The sequence below is a fragment of the Liolophura sinensis genome, chromosome 6, assembly GCF_032854445.1.
Source record: "Liolophura sinensis isolate JHLJ2023 chromosome 6, CUHK_Ljap_v2, whole genome shotgun sequence".
NCBI classification, from domain to species: Eukaryota; Metazoa; Mollusca; class Polyplacophora; order Chitonida; family Chitonidae; genus Liolophura; species Liolophura sinensis.
Genome location: NC_088300.1, coordinates 49,030,084 through 49,044,349, shown reverse-complemented (window position 1 = coordinate 49,044,349; position 14,266 = coordinate 49,030,084). Strand labels below are relative to the sequence as shown.

At 39.9% G+C, this 14,266-nt stretch overlaps 1 protein-coding gene across 1 annotated transcript; it reads right to left on the bottom strand.

Moving 5' to 3' along the window:
• Positions 1-3,014: 3,014 nt before the first annotated feature.
• On the bottom strand, positions 3,015-8,744 carry LOC135469154 (uncharacterized). Its single transcript, XM_064747695.1, has 7 exons — positions 8,535-8,744; positions 7,327-7,366; positions 6,568-6,748; positions 5,251-5,384; positions 4,466-4,615; positions 3,995-4,146; positions 3,015-3,403 (listed from the first exon to the last, which is right to left on the bottom strand). The coding sequence occupies exons 1-7, from the start codon at positions 8,562-8,564 to the stop codon at positions 3,200-3,202; spliced, it is 891 nt and encodes a 296-aa protein (XP_064603765.1). The 5' UTR covers positions 8,565-8,744; the 3' UTR covers positions 3,015-3,199.
• Positions 8,745-14,266: the final 5,522 nt, after the last annotated feature.

The following is a 14,266-nucleotide window of genomic DNA, read 5'->3' as shown; positions in this document are numbered from 1 at the left end:
AGAACATTGTCCCTTTGTCTATAGTGGGGGAATTTGTACAGTTGGCGAATGTTTACCGCTAAGTGTGCCTTCTATAGATCATTGTTTTGTAGCCTGCAGATTTTACTGCTTGTGCTTGTCAATACATTAATAAAGCTTGTGACTGCTTTTCCTTATGACGTACCATACACGTGAAGAAAGTATATGCAATTTACTTTTCATTAATAGATTTCAGTCTATTCCGAGAGGCACAAAATAGTCACAGCATTTAGTGTGAATGGTTTAACGCATTACTTACACACACCTTTCACTGGTGCGAGACCTGGGCATTACTATGGTCTGTTATTTGAAACGACACAACGTTAAGCCATTACAATCCATTTATTATTTGAGATCTCCAAGTGGATTTACTGCAAAAATGTCACCTAGCTGTGTCCTCTGATATGACCTAAACATACTAACGTCTCCGTTGGGGTCCAGTTTCTACGTTTTAAATGTTGGTTTGTCCACAACCAAAGGGCGTATTTTTCATAAATGTGAGGTATAACTGGACAATGCATGAAAACAGCGATGAATGAAAGATCATCGGCAATAGTCCTATATTGTATAGTTGTTGCTTTTATCAAATCCATTATCGTTATACACCGGGCTGTGAGTTGTGTTTTTGCTTTGTTGCCTCATGGGGGTATATATGGTTTATACCTCCATGGTTGCATGAAGTATGTGAATATAACATACATGGAAGAAGAAAACCGGACAAAGCTCTGAAATATAGGTCTACAGCCCTTACGTTACCATGGATACATATCTGTTGAGCTTCCCGGGTAAAATCTCCCTAGAGCACATAGGACTTAATCAGGATCCCCACAGAGTCTTTTATTTTTTAGCTCCAATCTCAAACAGGGCTTCCGAGAGCAAACTGGACTCTAGCTCAACTGACTGTCGTACCCTAGAATTTGTGGAATTCCCAATAACGTCAGTTAATATATTCTTGAGCGTTAAACACCAACCAATCCAGTCAACCAATCAAATAATACACTGTTGATGTTCTGTAACGAAATTGAACCTTGGCTGACAGATTGTTTGCTGCTTCTCTGCACGTCTAGCTGAAAGAGGCTCTTCACAAAGTGGCTCTCAGTACAAATTCTCAGTGCAAAACACTAACCAAACTTTACGAATCTAGATGATAGAAAATGATAATAATAAAGCCAAAAATGTGCTGTAAATCCTAATTCTTACATTTTTGTTCACCACAAATTGTCTAAAATTATCTCTGGCAATGTGAAATACCAGAATACCCTTGGTCTCGACCGGCACTGGATCCTCGCTTATTTGATCAAGTCAGTAGTTCCGCTGCGTTACCGGCAGTGCCATGTATCAAGAATTACACCTCAAGGTGTAAAAAAGATTCTTGATGACGTATTAACGATACACTATATACCTGAGATAGTGCAAGATAATGGCCAAGACTTGAAGCTAGTATCGTTTTCATTAAGTGAAATTTGAGCGTAAACACCGCTTGGGTGATACCTTAATTTAATACATTATGGCCACGCCCTAAAAGATATACTGCTCCTGGAAAACATTGTGGAAGCGGATGAAGACCGGCTGTTAGCTAATGCTGCAACGTTGCAGTATCGCAGACGGCTAAGAGCCCAACATGGTCAACCACGAAGGTTAACCACCAAGGCAGCGGCTTCTGCGAATACAAAAGACTACAACACACCGAATAAGATCAGAGCAGAGACGAAAGTGCGTCATGCTTGTCAAATGGTCACAAGTACCTGGTAACTTCCGAGGCCTTCGATAACCTGACTGACATTTACAGTGTTATTTAATGCTGTTGTATGTTAAACGAGATGACAACGCGGTATTTTGAGTAATTCTAGACCACTGACGAATAGTAAATTGCAATTAACATCACTGAATTTTTCTTCTTACCTAATTCTGTTTAAGCCACGGCGCTACGGGGTGTATACATTGCTGCTATCAAAGCATTTGCACGAAAATAGAATAAAGTAAACTCAGGTAAAATGACAAGAGGCCGAATTTTACGTGAGACCATTCGCCCACCATCACACTGTCGTCTGATACATATGTTGTAAGTCTTTATTATACAATTTTGTAGAAGCCGCGATGGCAATAGTGGCTGAAGTGGTAGCAAAAGTGGTTGACGTGGTGTCCTCGTCTTTTTGGAAGATGGGTTTCTGTGGCGTGTTGGCATCTTCGCGTGATGGAAGTGGAAAATGCTAACGATGGACAAGAAGAGGTCGTTACACTGGTAATGGTGGCAATATCGTGACAGTTTCTTGACGCTGCCATTAATCGCCAAATGGACTTAAATCGTGTTAATTCTTGCCGTGGCACATTTATTCGTTACATATTGGGGCATATCGTGGCGATTATCGTTGATTCCGTGCAACGTCGTTTAGCAATCTTCACAAGTATTGCTTGTATGTCGGCAATTCTTCGCGACTGCTTGATAATTCTAAGCGCTATTTGGACGGCCGCTTAAGCGAAGATCTTGTACGCAAACTATACCGGCTTGTGAAAACCAAAACACCCTTTCAGTTGGAAATAGTTTATTAAATTATTTGTTTTTTAATTAAATTAATTTTTAATTGAATTTTTAATTAATTTTTTTGATAAAGATTAAGCATCGGCATAGAAAGATTTTGAGATACAGACACACTGGTATTCAGGGAAATTATAATATGAGGCCAAGGTACAGATAAATTAATCTTATTCTAAGACGAGGGGCCTCCGTGGCTCAGTCGGTTAGCGCGCTAGCGCAGCGTAATGACCCAGAAGCCTCTCACCAATGCGGTCGCTGTGAGTTCAAGACCAGCTCATGCTGCCTTCCTCTCCGGCCGTACGTGGGAAGGTCTGCCAGCAACCTGCGGATGGTCGTGGGTTTCCCCCGGGCTCTGCCCGGTTTCCACCCACCATAATGCTGGCCGCCGTCGTATAAGTGAAATAATCTTGAGTACGGCGTAAAACACCAATCAAAAAAAAAAAAAAAAAAAAAAATTCTAAGACGAAACATAAACTGATTTCCAGTGTTATGAACAACTCTTACGATAGGAAACATATGTAGCAATGCTTTATGTATAATATATCACAAGTTCTGACTGTAATATACAAGGATCATGATACTCAGGATTAACTGTTAAACTAATTTTAGCTTTAGTTAATTTAATTAATTACCTTACCACTCTTTCTAACTAGCTTCTTTCGGGTTGTCAGTTTTCCGTATTTGCGATAAAATCCATTTTACATAAGGTGTAATTAATATATACTGAGCATAGGCCTCAGGGGAGGAGCATTCCATGTCACTCTCTGGGTCACCAACGTTACCGGCCACGCCCATCAGGTTCCAGGTGGAACCGCCGTCCTGACACAGAAGTGGGCTTCCTCTCTCGAACTACAAATGCAAGAGAGAATTTTTTTGTAATCACTGTCACGCATGAACATAATGGACCTTTTTAGTCCTTTTTTGACTGCAAGTCAAACCTCAAATTTGCTTGAAATTGGGATTCGCTGATGAATTTTCAACTCTGGATGACAGAAATTGTTCCATTTACACCAGAGGCTATATGACTTCGAAAACGAATATTTATCACAATTTTGGTGCCCTACTGATTAGAGCGTCCCCCTCGAAGTCGGTAGATCCGGGATCAAACCCGAGGCGATTTCATATCAAGATTTTAAAAATGGTTTTCGCTTAGTGCTTAATACTGAGAGGTTAGAGAAAGGAAATATGACTGGTTGGTCCGGTGTCAGTATAATGCGAATGGGTGGTGTGTCATGTCTGGTGTCATCATCAAGATACTTCAATGGCGGCAGCTCTTTGGCGGCATGAACTCGCTTGTCACACAGTATATGTGTATGTGCACACCTGATGGCTCCTCGTCACATGACTGAAAACTTATATATGACTTTTGAGTATACGTAAAGCCCCAAGCATACATACATACATACATACATACATATATACGAACATTTAGACACACACCTTACATATATCATGAGATGGATCAGTCTGAGGTGTTTTCCCCCAGACCACGTGACCCTTGATTTCTGCAGTCACCGTTGTATTAGCGGGGCTTACAGACACATTCTGGCTGACATGCTGTAGTTCGGGGTCCGACATTAAAACTTCTGCACCTGAAAAAAACATGGCACAAGAAAAGATATAGATCGATCGATGCTTCTTAAACAAAAGATTAAGTTTGCGCCAAATTGTGCAAACTTGTTTATTTCAAATAGTCTTAATTGACTGGTGTTTCGCTAGCTTTCATAAATTATGTTTTCTGAACATTTGAACATTAGATGTCCTGATTTTACATAAATTTAAACATCTTTTTTGATGATTCTCATCCAAATCAGAAAGTCATCAAGTGTAACGACAGTTATATGTGTTTGTAGAGAGGAAGACGTGTTGATTATGCAATGTTATCAAAAATATGATTATGTCGCAACTTACCAGGATAGAGAACGGGAGACCAGCCCACGTTAATGCACGTGGCATGAGGTTGGGTGACCTTGGTTCCCAGCTGTACCTTACTGATCAGCTGTTTGGAGATGGGCGTGGTCAAGCGCATCAGGACCAGTCGATCCTCGCCGAGTTGCGGACCTAGGAATCGGGATATAGGTTCACTAGAAAAGCTTCCACAATGGCTTTGATAAAGTTATAACGTACATATTAATATTATCTTTATGACATTTTGGAAATTTTGGATAAATATATAAAATTTAAACATGCATACAATAAAAAATTATTACAGAGTGTAAAACATTTATCCTATGTGATAAGGAAATTTGTTTTCCACTACATTTCTTGCCTGAAAGTGTAAATACAGCGTGGACATGACCTATATTAATACTGAAGGGTCTAACATAGACTTCTGGTAAATGTCATTATGCACATATAAATATACGGATACTCGCTTGTTGCACATGTGTGTATGAACACCCTTTATATAATTAGTTAAAGTGTTACTCTCACCGCACAGCCGATCGGTTACAATCTCTCAGGTCGCGTGCTGACCAGAGTAGGCCTGCAGCTCACGTCCGTTTGGTTACAGCTTAAAGTTAGGCTGTTTGCACCAGGCGAGGGGCGGTGGTTTCCCCTGGGCCCTGTATGGTTTCGTCTACTCATAATTAACCTGTATATATTCATATAAGTGAAGTATTCTTGAGTACTGCGTTAAGCTCTAACCATCATGAAACTAAACAAATGGTTACTTATAATTACGATTTATTACACACCCAATAAAATGCTGTCCACGTCGATAGTTTTCTCTCCGATGTCTGTCTTGCCCAAGTGAAAGTTCGGAATTTTGACTTTGCCACCTGCATCTTTCAGCAACGATACTGTTAGGTTTAGCTCGTTGTCATGCAGTCTGCAGATCAACAGGAGATTTTTGAATAAAAAAAAACAAAAAAAAAACAAAAAAAAAAAAACGGCGAATACTTCTCTTTATAAGCAATTATCATCACTAATTATATGAATCTGAAACATCACAGGTTCATGAATCCCTTGTGAAACCATGGACATGTTTTTGCCCAAGAGTTGCGGTTGCTTATTCGAATCACCGTGCTGCCTCGGCACTCTCAGTCTTTACCGCCCAAAGGTGTGGCGCCACATGCCGAGTTGCGGTGACTTCGTCCTGGAGTCATCCGATTCACAAAAGCAAGACACTTTAACATTTTCTGGTATTTTATTTCGATAAGAAGAATTTCGGTTATATCATGGCTATAGATGAGTCTTTTGTACCAGATAGGGCTTAATGATAGCATACCATTATAGTTTTACCTTCTAGACACGCCATACGCTGAAGATGGTAGCTACATAGCCACGAATCTAGTACCAAGGAAGCAATAAAACTGAGTTTTATATTACAATTATGTACCCGACTCGGTATTGGGATCACGAGTCCCCTGCTTATACAAGAGGGGCGGGGGGGGGGGGGCGATCTATTAAGTGAATGGGGTACCTTCCCACAAGCCATGGCGGCTCGGGTCCAAGCTGTACTGACTATTGGATATGCTCGTTAGCCGTGTGTTACACGAAACGTTCACACAGCAATGTATGAACAACAGATTCCCCAGCTTAGGTTGGAATACTTTAGGCCGGAAGGTTTCACGAATTGATTGGAATTCGATAGATGCCTACATGAATCACAGAAACAAGTTCAGGTGTAAATATAGGATTATGTGCCGGGGTGTTCTCCGAATAGTGACTGGCAATACGATTAAGATTTGTCAGAAGGGTCGTGCTCACTGCATGTCTTCTGATGACTAGAGTGATCTCCCTTTGATCATCCAAAAGACTATATAAAATGAAACCGTCGTCACCATGCAGACACGGCACACAAAACTGCCTCTATAAATACATTACAACGTAAGCCCGCGTGAGAATTTAAACAATTCATTGCATTTGATTCCACTGTACAAGTCTTCTTAAAAAGGGGACGTTATTTTTAGACACAGTTCTCAGTGGTCTGTTTAAAATGGTGACTCGTTTTCCTAATCTCTTTTAGACGTCTTCATACAAATAATTACTTGGGCCTTGTTTATACTCACAGGATAGAGAAGCAGGAATGCACAGTGAGCACCCATTTCTCTGTAATGGCCGTGACAACACAGAGGAGCTGAGCACTGTCACTGGACACAAGCTCCAAGCTACCCACAAACGGATACTCGCCAGCAAATGTTGGCGTCTTCACTCGGCCATTTGGATGCAGAGCACTTGTCGATGCATCGCCTACGTTGAAATATGTGTATAGTTATTTATATTTATGTTTGTTTATTTTCTGATTTATTTACGGTTTCTGAAATATAATTTTGCAGAAGTTTTGAAATTTAAAGTTTAATTTTGCAGAAGGTCGGTGTCTCAAGTATGATATTGCTAAACTTAATAGCTTTCTCAAGCTTAAGATTACAGAACTTAATGATTTCTCATGCATGGTATTGCAAAATTTAATGGTTTCTTTCTAAAGTATGATTCTGCAGAAATGAATGGTTTCTCAAAAATGATATTACAGAACTTAACGTCCTTCCAAGCGTGATATTACAGAACTTAACGGTTTCTCAAGAGTGATATTACTGAACTTAACGGTTTCTTAAGCGTGATATTACAGAACTTAACGGTTTCTCAAGAGTGGTATTACTGAACTTAACGGTTTCTTAAGCGTGATATTACAGAACTTAGCAGTTTACAAAGCGTCATATTACAGAACTTAACGGGTTACAAAGCGTGATATTACAGAACTCAGTGGTGTCTCAAGTATGATATTACAGAACTAAAGGAACTGTATTTTCACGGGAGAAAAATGTACCTACCACAAATTGAAGATACTTTGGTCAAGAGCGCTATCAGGATCTGCAAAAACAATGACGAGAAACACGTAGGGCATTTGTATCGATGTGGAAAAGGGTGCATTGATTATATATATATACATGACAGAAACTACCAAACTGGGAAATATACGCTTAGATAGTTTAAATGACAAATAACAATCGAAATGCGAATATACATTTGGAATGGAAGAATCGGGCTGAACTTGGGACCATGGAGTGTCACTCTCGATCCCAACTGATAGGTTAAAGAGTGAGGTGAGCAAAAACCGGTGAATGCAGAACTGGTGGTCAGAATGGTCGTGCAGATTTGTCGTAAAGACGAATGGATGGAGCGAACGGATTAAGTGGATGGTGAATGAATAGGGGAATAGATGGGTGCATGAGAAAATTGTCGACGAATTGAAGATGAGTGGGTGAAATAGACATACCGTATTTCACGTAATGTTTGGCTTGTACAACGCAATTTTTGAAACACATAAAGGCCTTAAAAGACCAAATACAGTAGTTAATAGAAATGACAAATTACTGGATGGGCAAATGATGTGAATGTCAACCGACGTGATAGGTCGGTCGTGTTTATGCGGGGTGAGTGGACAATCAAATAAACGGAGGTAATAACAACTTTCCAGTTAGAATATCGAAAAATATTTTTAAAAAACATAACAAAACGTATAATTCATACGTTTGATATCCGAGTTGATGAATCGGAGAGTGACGAGAGCGTGTTAGAGGAGGAACTCGTGGATGTTATTTTTAGCCGAGTCTTGCGTTGGTGTTAGATTTGTGTATCTCCATAGAACATTTCTGAGTTTGCTCACATAGCTGAACGATATAGACCTATTCTCAATGTAACAGTTTGGTATCAAAGCTTCCTCATGGTTTGACATTCCAATGCAAATTTTCCTTTGCCTTGAGCAAAGTACCATATGCCACCATATATCAATCAGCTTTGATTATCTCCCCTGCATAAGGACGCCACCCCACCTCACAAAAAGGACTCCTTTAATACTCAAAACGCGGGGATCCATTTGAAATCGCGACAAAACAGGTATTGCTGGGGTTGAATCGACGACCTTTTTGGTCCAGGGCTATTATATAGAAGACCTTATATGGCCAGCAACAGAAATTATCGTTCGTGCAAACCGCGATATATTTATGCTGACTTTACCTATACACTGTAGGCTACTCACCCCAAAACAACATCTCCTTGAGGAACTCATTCCTTTTCTTCCGGTCCACTATAGCTGGTCCAGACAATGCCAACACTCCATCACCTACATACAAGCTATGTTAATCGTTTCACTGCACCATGCCTGTATATGGGCTATGTATGCGTCATACACTGCTCATCTACTATAGCCTTTGCTTCCGTGAATATTATCCTTTCGAAATTAGATAAACGTTTGTAATTATCACCAGCTAAATGTCAACCCGTCTATACCACATAAAGCACATGGGACACTGAAATGTCTGTGGTTTAGATGACTATGAACAGATGGCGCCTAACATACAATATATATCAATCCTATACACACATAGACCTGTAAACAGTTATTGACAGACACATTATCCATGGATCTAGGCTGACATTACATTGGAATTCATATAAGTGTATGTATTGATTACTCGTTACAAACACCTGTGACCTAAGGTGAGTTTAAACTGTAGAATGCATTTCTTAATCTGGAACAGCTATGTATAAATGTTCAAAATGGACAACTGCGCCGAATTTTTTTTTGTTTTGTTTTTGTTTTCGTTTCGTATCTCCAAACAGTGTATATAAAGGGGGTACTCGGTTACTGGGCAAAAAGACGTGAAACACCAATCAAATAAATAAATAAATTTATCTTCAGAAAAAGCCTCATCAGTTCACACTGAAAATGTACTCAGAATAACTTAAATGTATATGTCTTAAACATATACTAAAAGTTTTAAATAAGGGTACATCCATGCTATCTTTATCTACAGCATTGCCCCCAACATCTACAAGCCATAAGCTATAGTTTTAAGTGCGGTATAAAACTCCAGCGATTTGTATTCCGATCTATGCATTCACCTATAAAGCCATCTTAAATTACCGCCATGACCTATGCAACAATTACATATCGAGGATTTAGTCCACCCAATCTTGCAACGTGTGTATAAGTCATGGAATTTGATGTTACCGTTTGGCTCAGAAGTTCTTGTTTGGGGATTATTTATTTATTTATTTGATTGGTGTTGTAGGTCGTACTCAAGAATATTTCACTTACACAACAGCGGCTAGCATTATCGGGGGTGGAAACCGGGCAGAGTCCGGGGGAAACCCACGACCTTCCGCTGGTGGCAGACCTTCCCACGTGCGACCGGAGAGGAAGCCAGCATGAGCTGGGCTTGAACTCACAGCGACCGCATTGGTGAGAGGCTCCTGGGTCAATACGCTGCTCTAGCGCGCTAACCAACTAGTCCACGAGGCCCCTGTTTGGGGATTATAAATTTCCTGTCAGTCAAATGAGTAAATCAAAGCTATAAAGCATACATGCATGCAGCTGTAAATTGATACACATTCATGACGAAAGAAACTAACAATCGTGACTACAACAGGGAACAAATCATTTGCGGTCTATAGCTTTAATGTTAAATATGCATTTCTTTACTGCTATCATCAAATTCGTGCAACAAATCAAACTCACACCCGCTTTCTTTGTGTGCATGAACATATAGGTCGTTTTCCACATGAAATTGTTGTTCTGATGCTGCATACTGTCTAGTTTGACTCGACAAAGATCTTCGTTGATGCATATATTGCCTTCACTGACATGCATGTATAAACTTCTAGGCATAAATATGTATTCATCTAAACAGTACAATTCGAGCGGATACAAGCTTGTACCATCGCAATGCCTGCTTCGAATGATTAACAGTTCGATGCGTCGTATACATGTAAAGTTGTGTTATTACTGATACGAACACCTGTGTTCCGATGGCCATCGCTTTTTTCCTTTCCTGCGATTTTTATTCTGGTCTGTATATTGATATATAATGACATGTTAAATTACCATCATGACTTGTCTATCTATGTCTTTTACAATAAAAAGAAATCACATGCAAAACATGTTTCGTATCAACCAATTACATTTTGACTATCCCTTGGCTCAAAAGTTCTGGCTTGGGGCATATAAATTTCTTGCCCGCCCATTCCTACACTTCATTTCGTTGACAGCTGGAGAGCGTCAACTGACTTAAGTCTGAAAGTGGTATTATATATCTTTAATTCAACACGAACAGACGCGCTTGTCATTGTCACTTCTTGGGTTCGGGTACAGAACAAACTTTGTCCGTTTTTCCACGTGTGTTATCTGAATCGGCCGTTATCTCTAAAAATAATCTCCAAACAAAATGCACTCCGCCGACGGCACGCGACGGTCCAAAGGCAGAAGATTAAACGGGGACAAAAGTCAGGTTGATGAGAGCTTCAGACAACACCTGTCGATTTGCGTGAACCTCGGCCCGGAGAACACGGACAATGGCCACTAGCCACTCGATGGCTTCTCAAAATGTGCCTCTTTGTTCCTGGGGCCCAGCGCCCCCAAATCGCATCCAAGTAACACATGGCACGCGCCGAAAAACTCAAATAGCTTCTCAGGGGCATTGTGGAAACTCATCGTACAGATACAAGGAAGTTTTTCTTCAATGTGTTAAAGCAACGTGTAGAGTTTCGGTCTTGTATATAAGAGTGGCTGTCGCCATGGGAGCGCGCGCGAGGTCCTATGACAAGGGGCGACAATTCCAGCCTCACCACCTGCCTTTTTATTTATTTTATTGTGTGATAAGCGGACAGCTGCACGTGCAACCCTAGCGTTCATACTTTGATTGTCTCGCTCTGGACATCAACCGCGCATGGATAGTGGCAAAGCAAATAAGTAGGTTAATAAAGATGCTTGTTTGTATACGGGAGTGGCGGGGAGGTGGGGGGAGGTGGGGGGAGCGCTGTGTTTCCCGCGTAATTTCTCCTGCATCCTGACGGCTGCTGAAGCAAAATGAGACCCTGCTCCACAAAAGACCTCCTTATACCTGTATACATATATAGCGCTCCCCATCAATACATCCAATAAAGAAGAAAGGGTTACTGGAAGGTGCCAAAAATCTAATAGATTTATTCAACTGAATGAATCAATCACGTCCATTCGAGTTCATGAACGGTACTCTTGGAGAAAATGTCTTTGTAGCTTAAACCTAATTCGTACAATTTGAGCGCTCAGCAGCTAAGATCACCACGACCTTTCGCTTAAGCCATCTGCTTATACACACTTTACAAATGATTTTAGAAACATGTTCGAAGCACAAAAGTTGTGCAAGAAGTATACATGTCGTTTCAATAGTCGTTTCGTACAGTTCCATTGTGTAATATAGAATGACACAGCATTACATGTGATTTGTGTCCATACGCACGTTTTTTATGAGCACACTGCGAAATGATTTTCTGATTTACATATGTGTTTTATCGTTTTAAATGAACTATTATAATGATTATGCCCAGTATTACAAATTCAGTGAAAATATCATTTAATAATAATAATAATATCAATAATATAAAGGTAATAAATTCATGGTCATCCAGCCAGGGTTCTTTCCATGCACTACAATTTACCTCTGAATTCGTATGGATTTGAAAGGATATGAAAAGATATGGTAAAATATAGCATTGTGTAGGTTATGAGAAATCCTACACCGTATGTAGACATAGTATGTATTTTTGAAGATGGTTTGCAATCTGGACCGTTACTAATTTGTACTTTGAAATATATATATATATATATATATATATATATATATATATATATATATATATATATATATACGTTAAACATACGCGAAACGTGAACATATCCATTAATAAGATGTTAAGAATTATTAATGAAGATAAACAGAAGACACCTCCAGCGTCAGCACAATTCTCTCCTAAAAAAATAATCTGTGAAATTTAACAGAAAGTCTGTTGTCTGAGTGATGCTAGAATGTATTCTGCCCTTGCAGCAGATTATTCTGTTAAATATAACGAACATATTCCATTAATTCTATCAATTCAATACTCTATAAAACTAACAGAATACTATGTTATAATAACAGAATACATTCTCCAGCATTACTCAGACAACAGACTTTCTGCTAAAATTAACAGATTAATTTTTGAGTGTTGGTGGACACGCTGGAACCACTGACAAACAACTTCAGCGACACACGTCATACTCTATCCAGTCTTGCATACACCATAGATGTCTGCTTCGTGTAGGCGGGTATCTCCAAGAACTGCGGTTGCGAAGGAGTGAGTAAACCTGAACTCCGGAAATACCTTTTTTTTCCCCCTTTGCTCTCATTTGTCTGTGTCTCCGACACCCCGTGGGCTCGTTCTAACACGTCGACATCGTGGTTAACTAACCCACACTGTCTATTATGAAGTTTATAAATCTTCCACAATTTTTTATTGCTTCGAGTTAGGTCAAACCACCTACGTGCATGGGTCACGGCTGCATTGAAAAAGTGGGTTTAGGCGGGAAATAAAACATACTGCACATGATGGATTGTGACAGTAAAAGGTGGTCGAATCTGTAACTCATATACTGCCAAGACACTGGCAGAAATGATAAAAAAACATGATGATGACTTTCGCTATTTCATCCTGGTTTACTATACGCCCATTTATGTATAATTGAAAAGTATGAAATGGGGAATATAACTGATCAGACTATATGTATCAGGGATCAGGCTATATATACGAAGGACAAAATTAACACCGACCCTTTTACCTTCGGTGTTATTTTTTTGAAGCTGTAATATTACTGTATGGATTGGTAATTTTAAGTCATGTCATGTTCCGCGCCGAGTATGTATAAAGTTATCCAGCTTAACGATAGTTTCAGACTAGAAAGAAAATTGTGTTTCTCGGTATAAACTAGTAAGCATTAAAATGAAAGTTAAATCTATATGTATGGTACAAACGTTATATTTTTCAACCATGTGGAACTAGTGCCATAGCTATATTCAGTAATTATTACATAAGCATTAATTTTCGATTATTTGCATCGTTGTCTACATCATGCTAGATAACTTCAACACCTTGAATAATTAGCAGTAATGCGGACTTCATTAAAGTCGTGAACGTGGTGGAAAAAGGAGGGACTTGAAAGGTGACAGCGTTATTTGTTAAGAAGTGGTGGCTGGTGAAAGTCGTATCTGTAGGTGGTCTGGTGTTTTCGATGCATAAAGGGGACAGGGGTGTCAAGACTGCCACAAATGAGGGGGATACTGTATGAGAGGGCAGGGTGCAAGACACACACGTCAAAAAATTCCAGTAATTGCATCGCTGAAAAACATTACCTGTAGTCAAAGAGGCAGAGCAAATACTCCTTTGTCCTACCTGCGACTTTGACTTACATGCCCTTCTTTTCACTTTGTCCCCTTTTGTATGAGAACTGACCGCGAGATCCCGACGTGAAGTGGTCCGGGCGAGCGAGCAGTCCTGCACTGAAAGGAGGGCTAATTAATCCAGATCAACTTTACTTTTCTGCGTCAACAAAAAGATAAACGGTCTGGTTGTTAGTAAGAGGAAAATTCGCTAAAAGATGTTGAATAGATCAAAGGACGTAGATATACAATGAGGTCAGCGTCGTCTATAACATATGGCGCGGGGGACGGTGGTTTAGGTCATAGGTGTGGATAGCCATGTATGCCATATATAGACCGGGTGATGTGTATGTGTGGTGCCTGGGTAGCCATGTACCATAGGGACGACTTGGCTGTTACAGCAGCTGTCTCCAGCTGTATCAAGATCACCCACGGTTGTCAGACGCAATGATATATTGTTTGTTGGTCAAACTGCACAAAATATACATGTGTGTAGTGATCAAGGAAAGAGTAGAAAGAAACTGTAAGCCGATCAAAC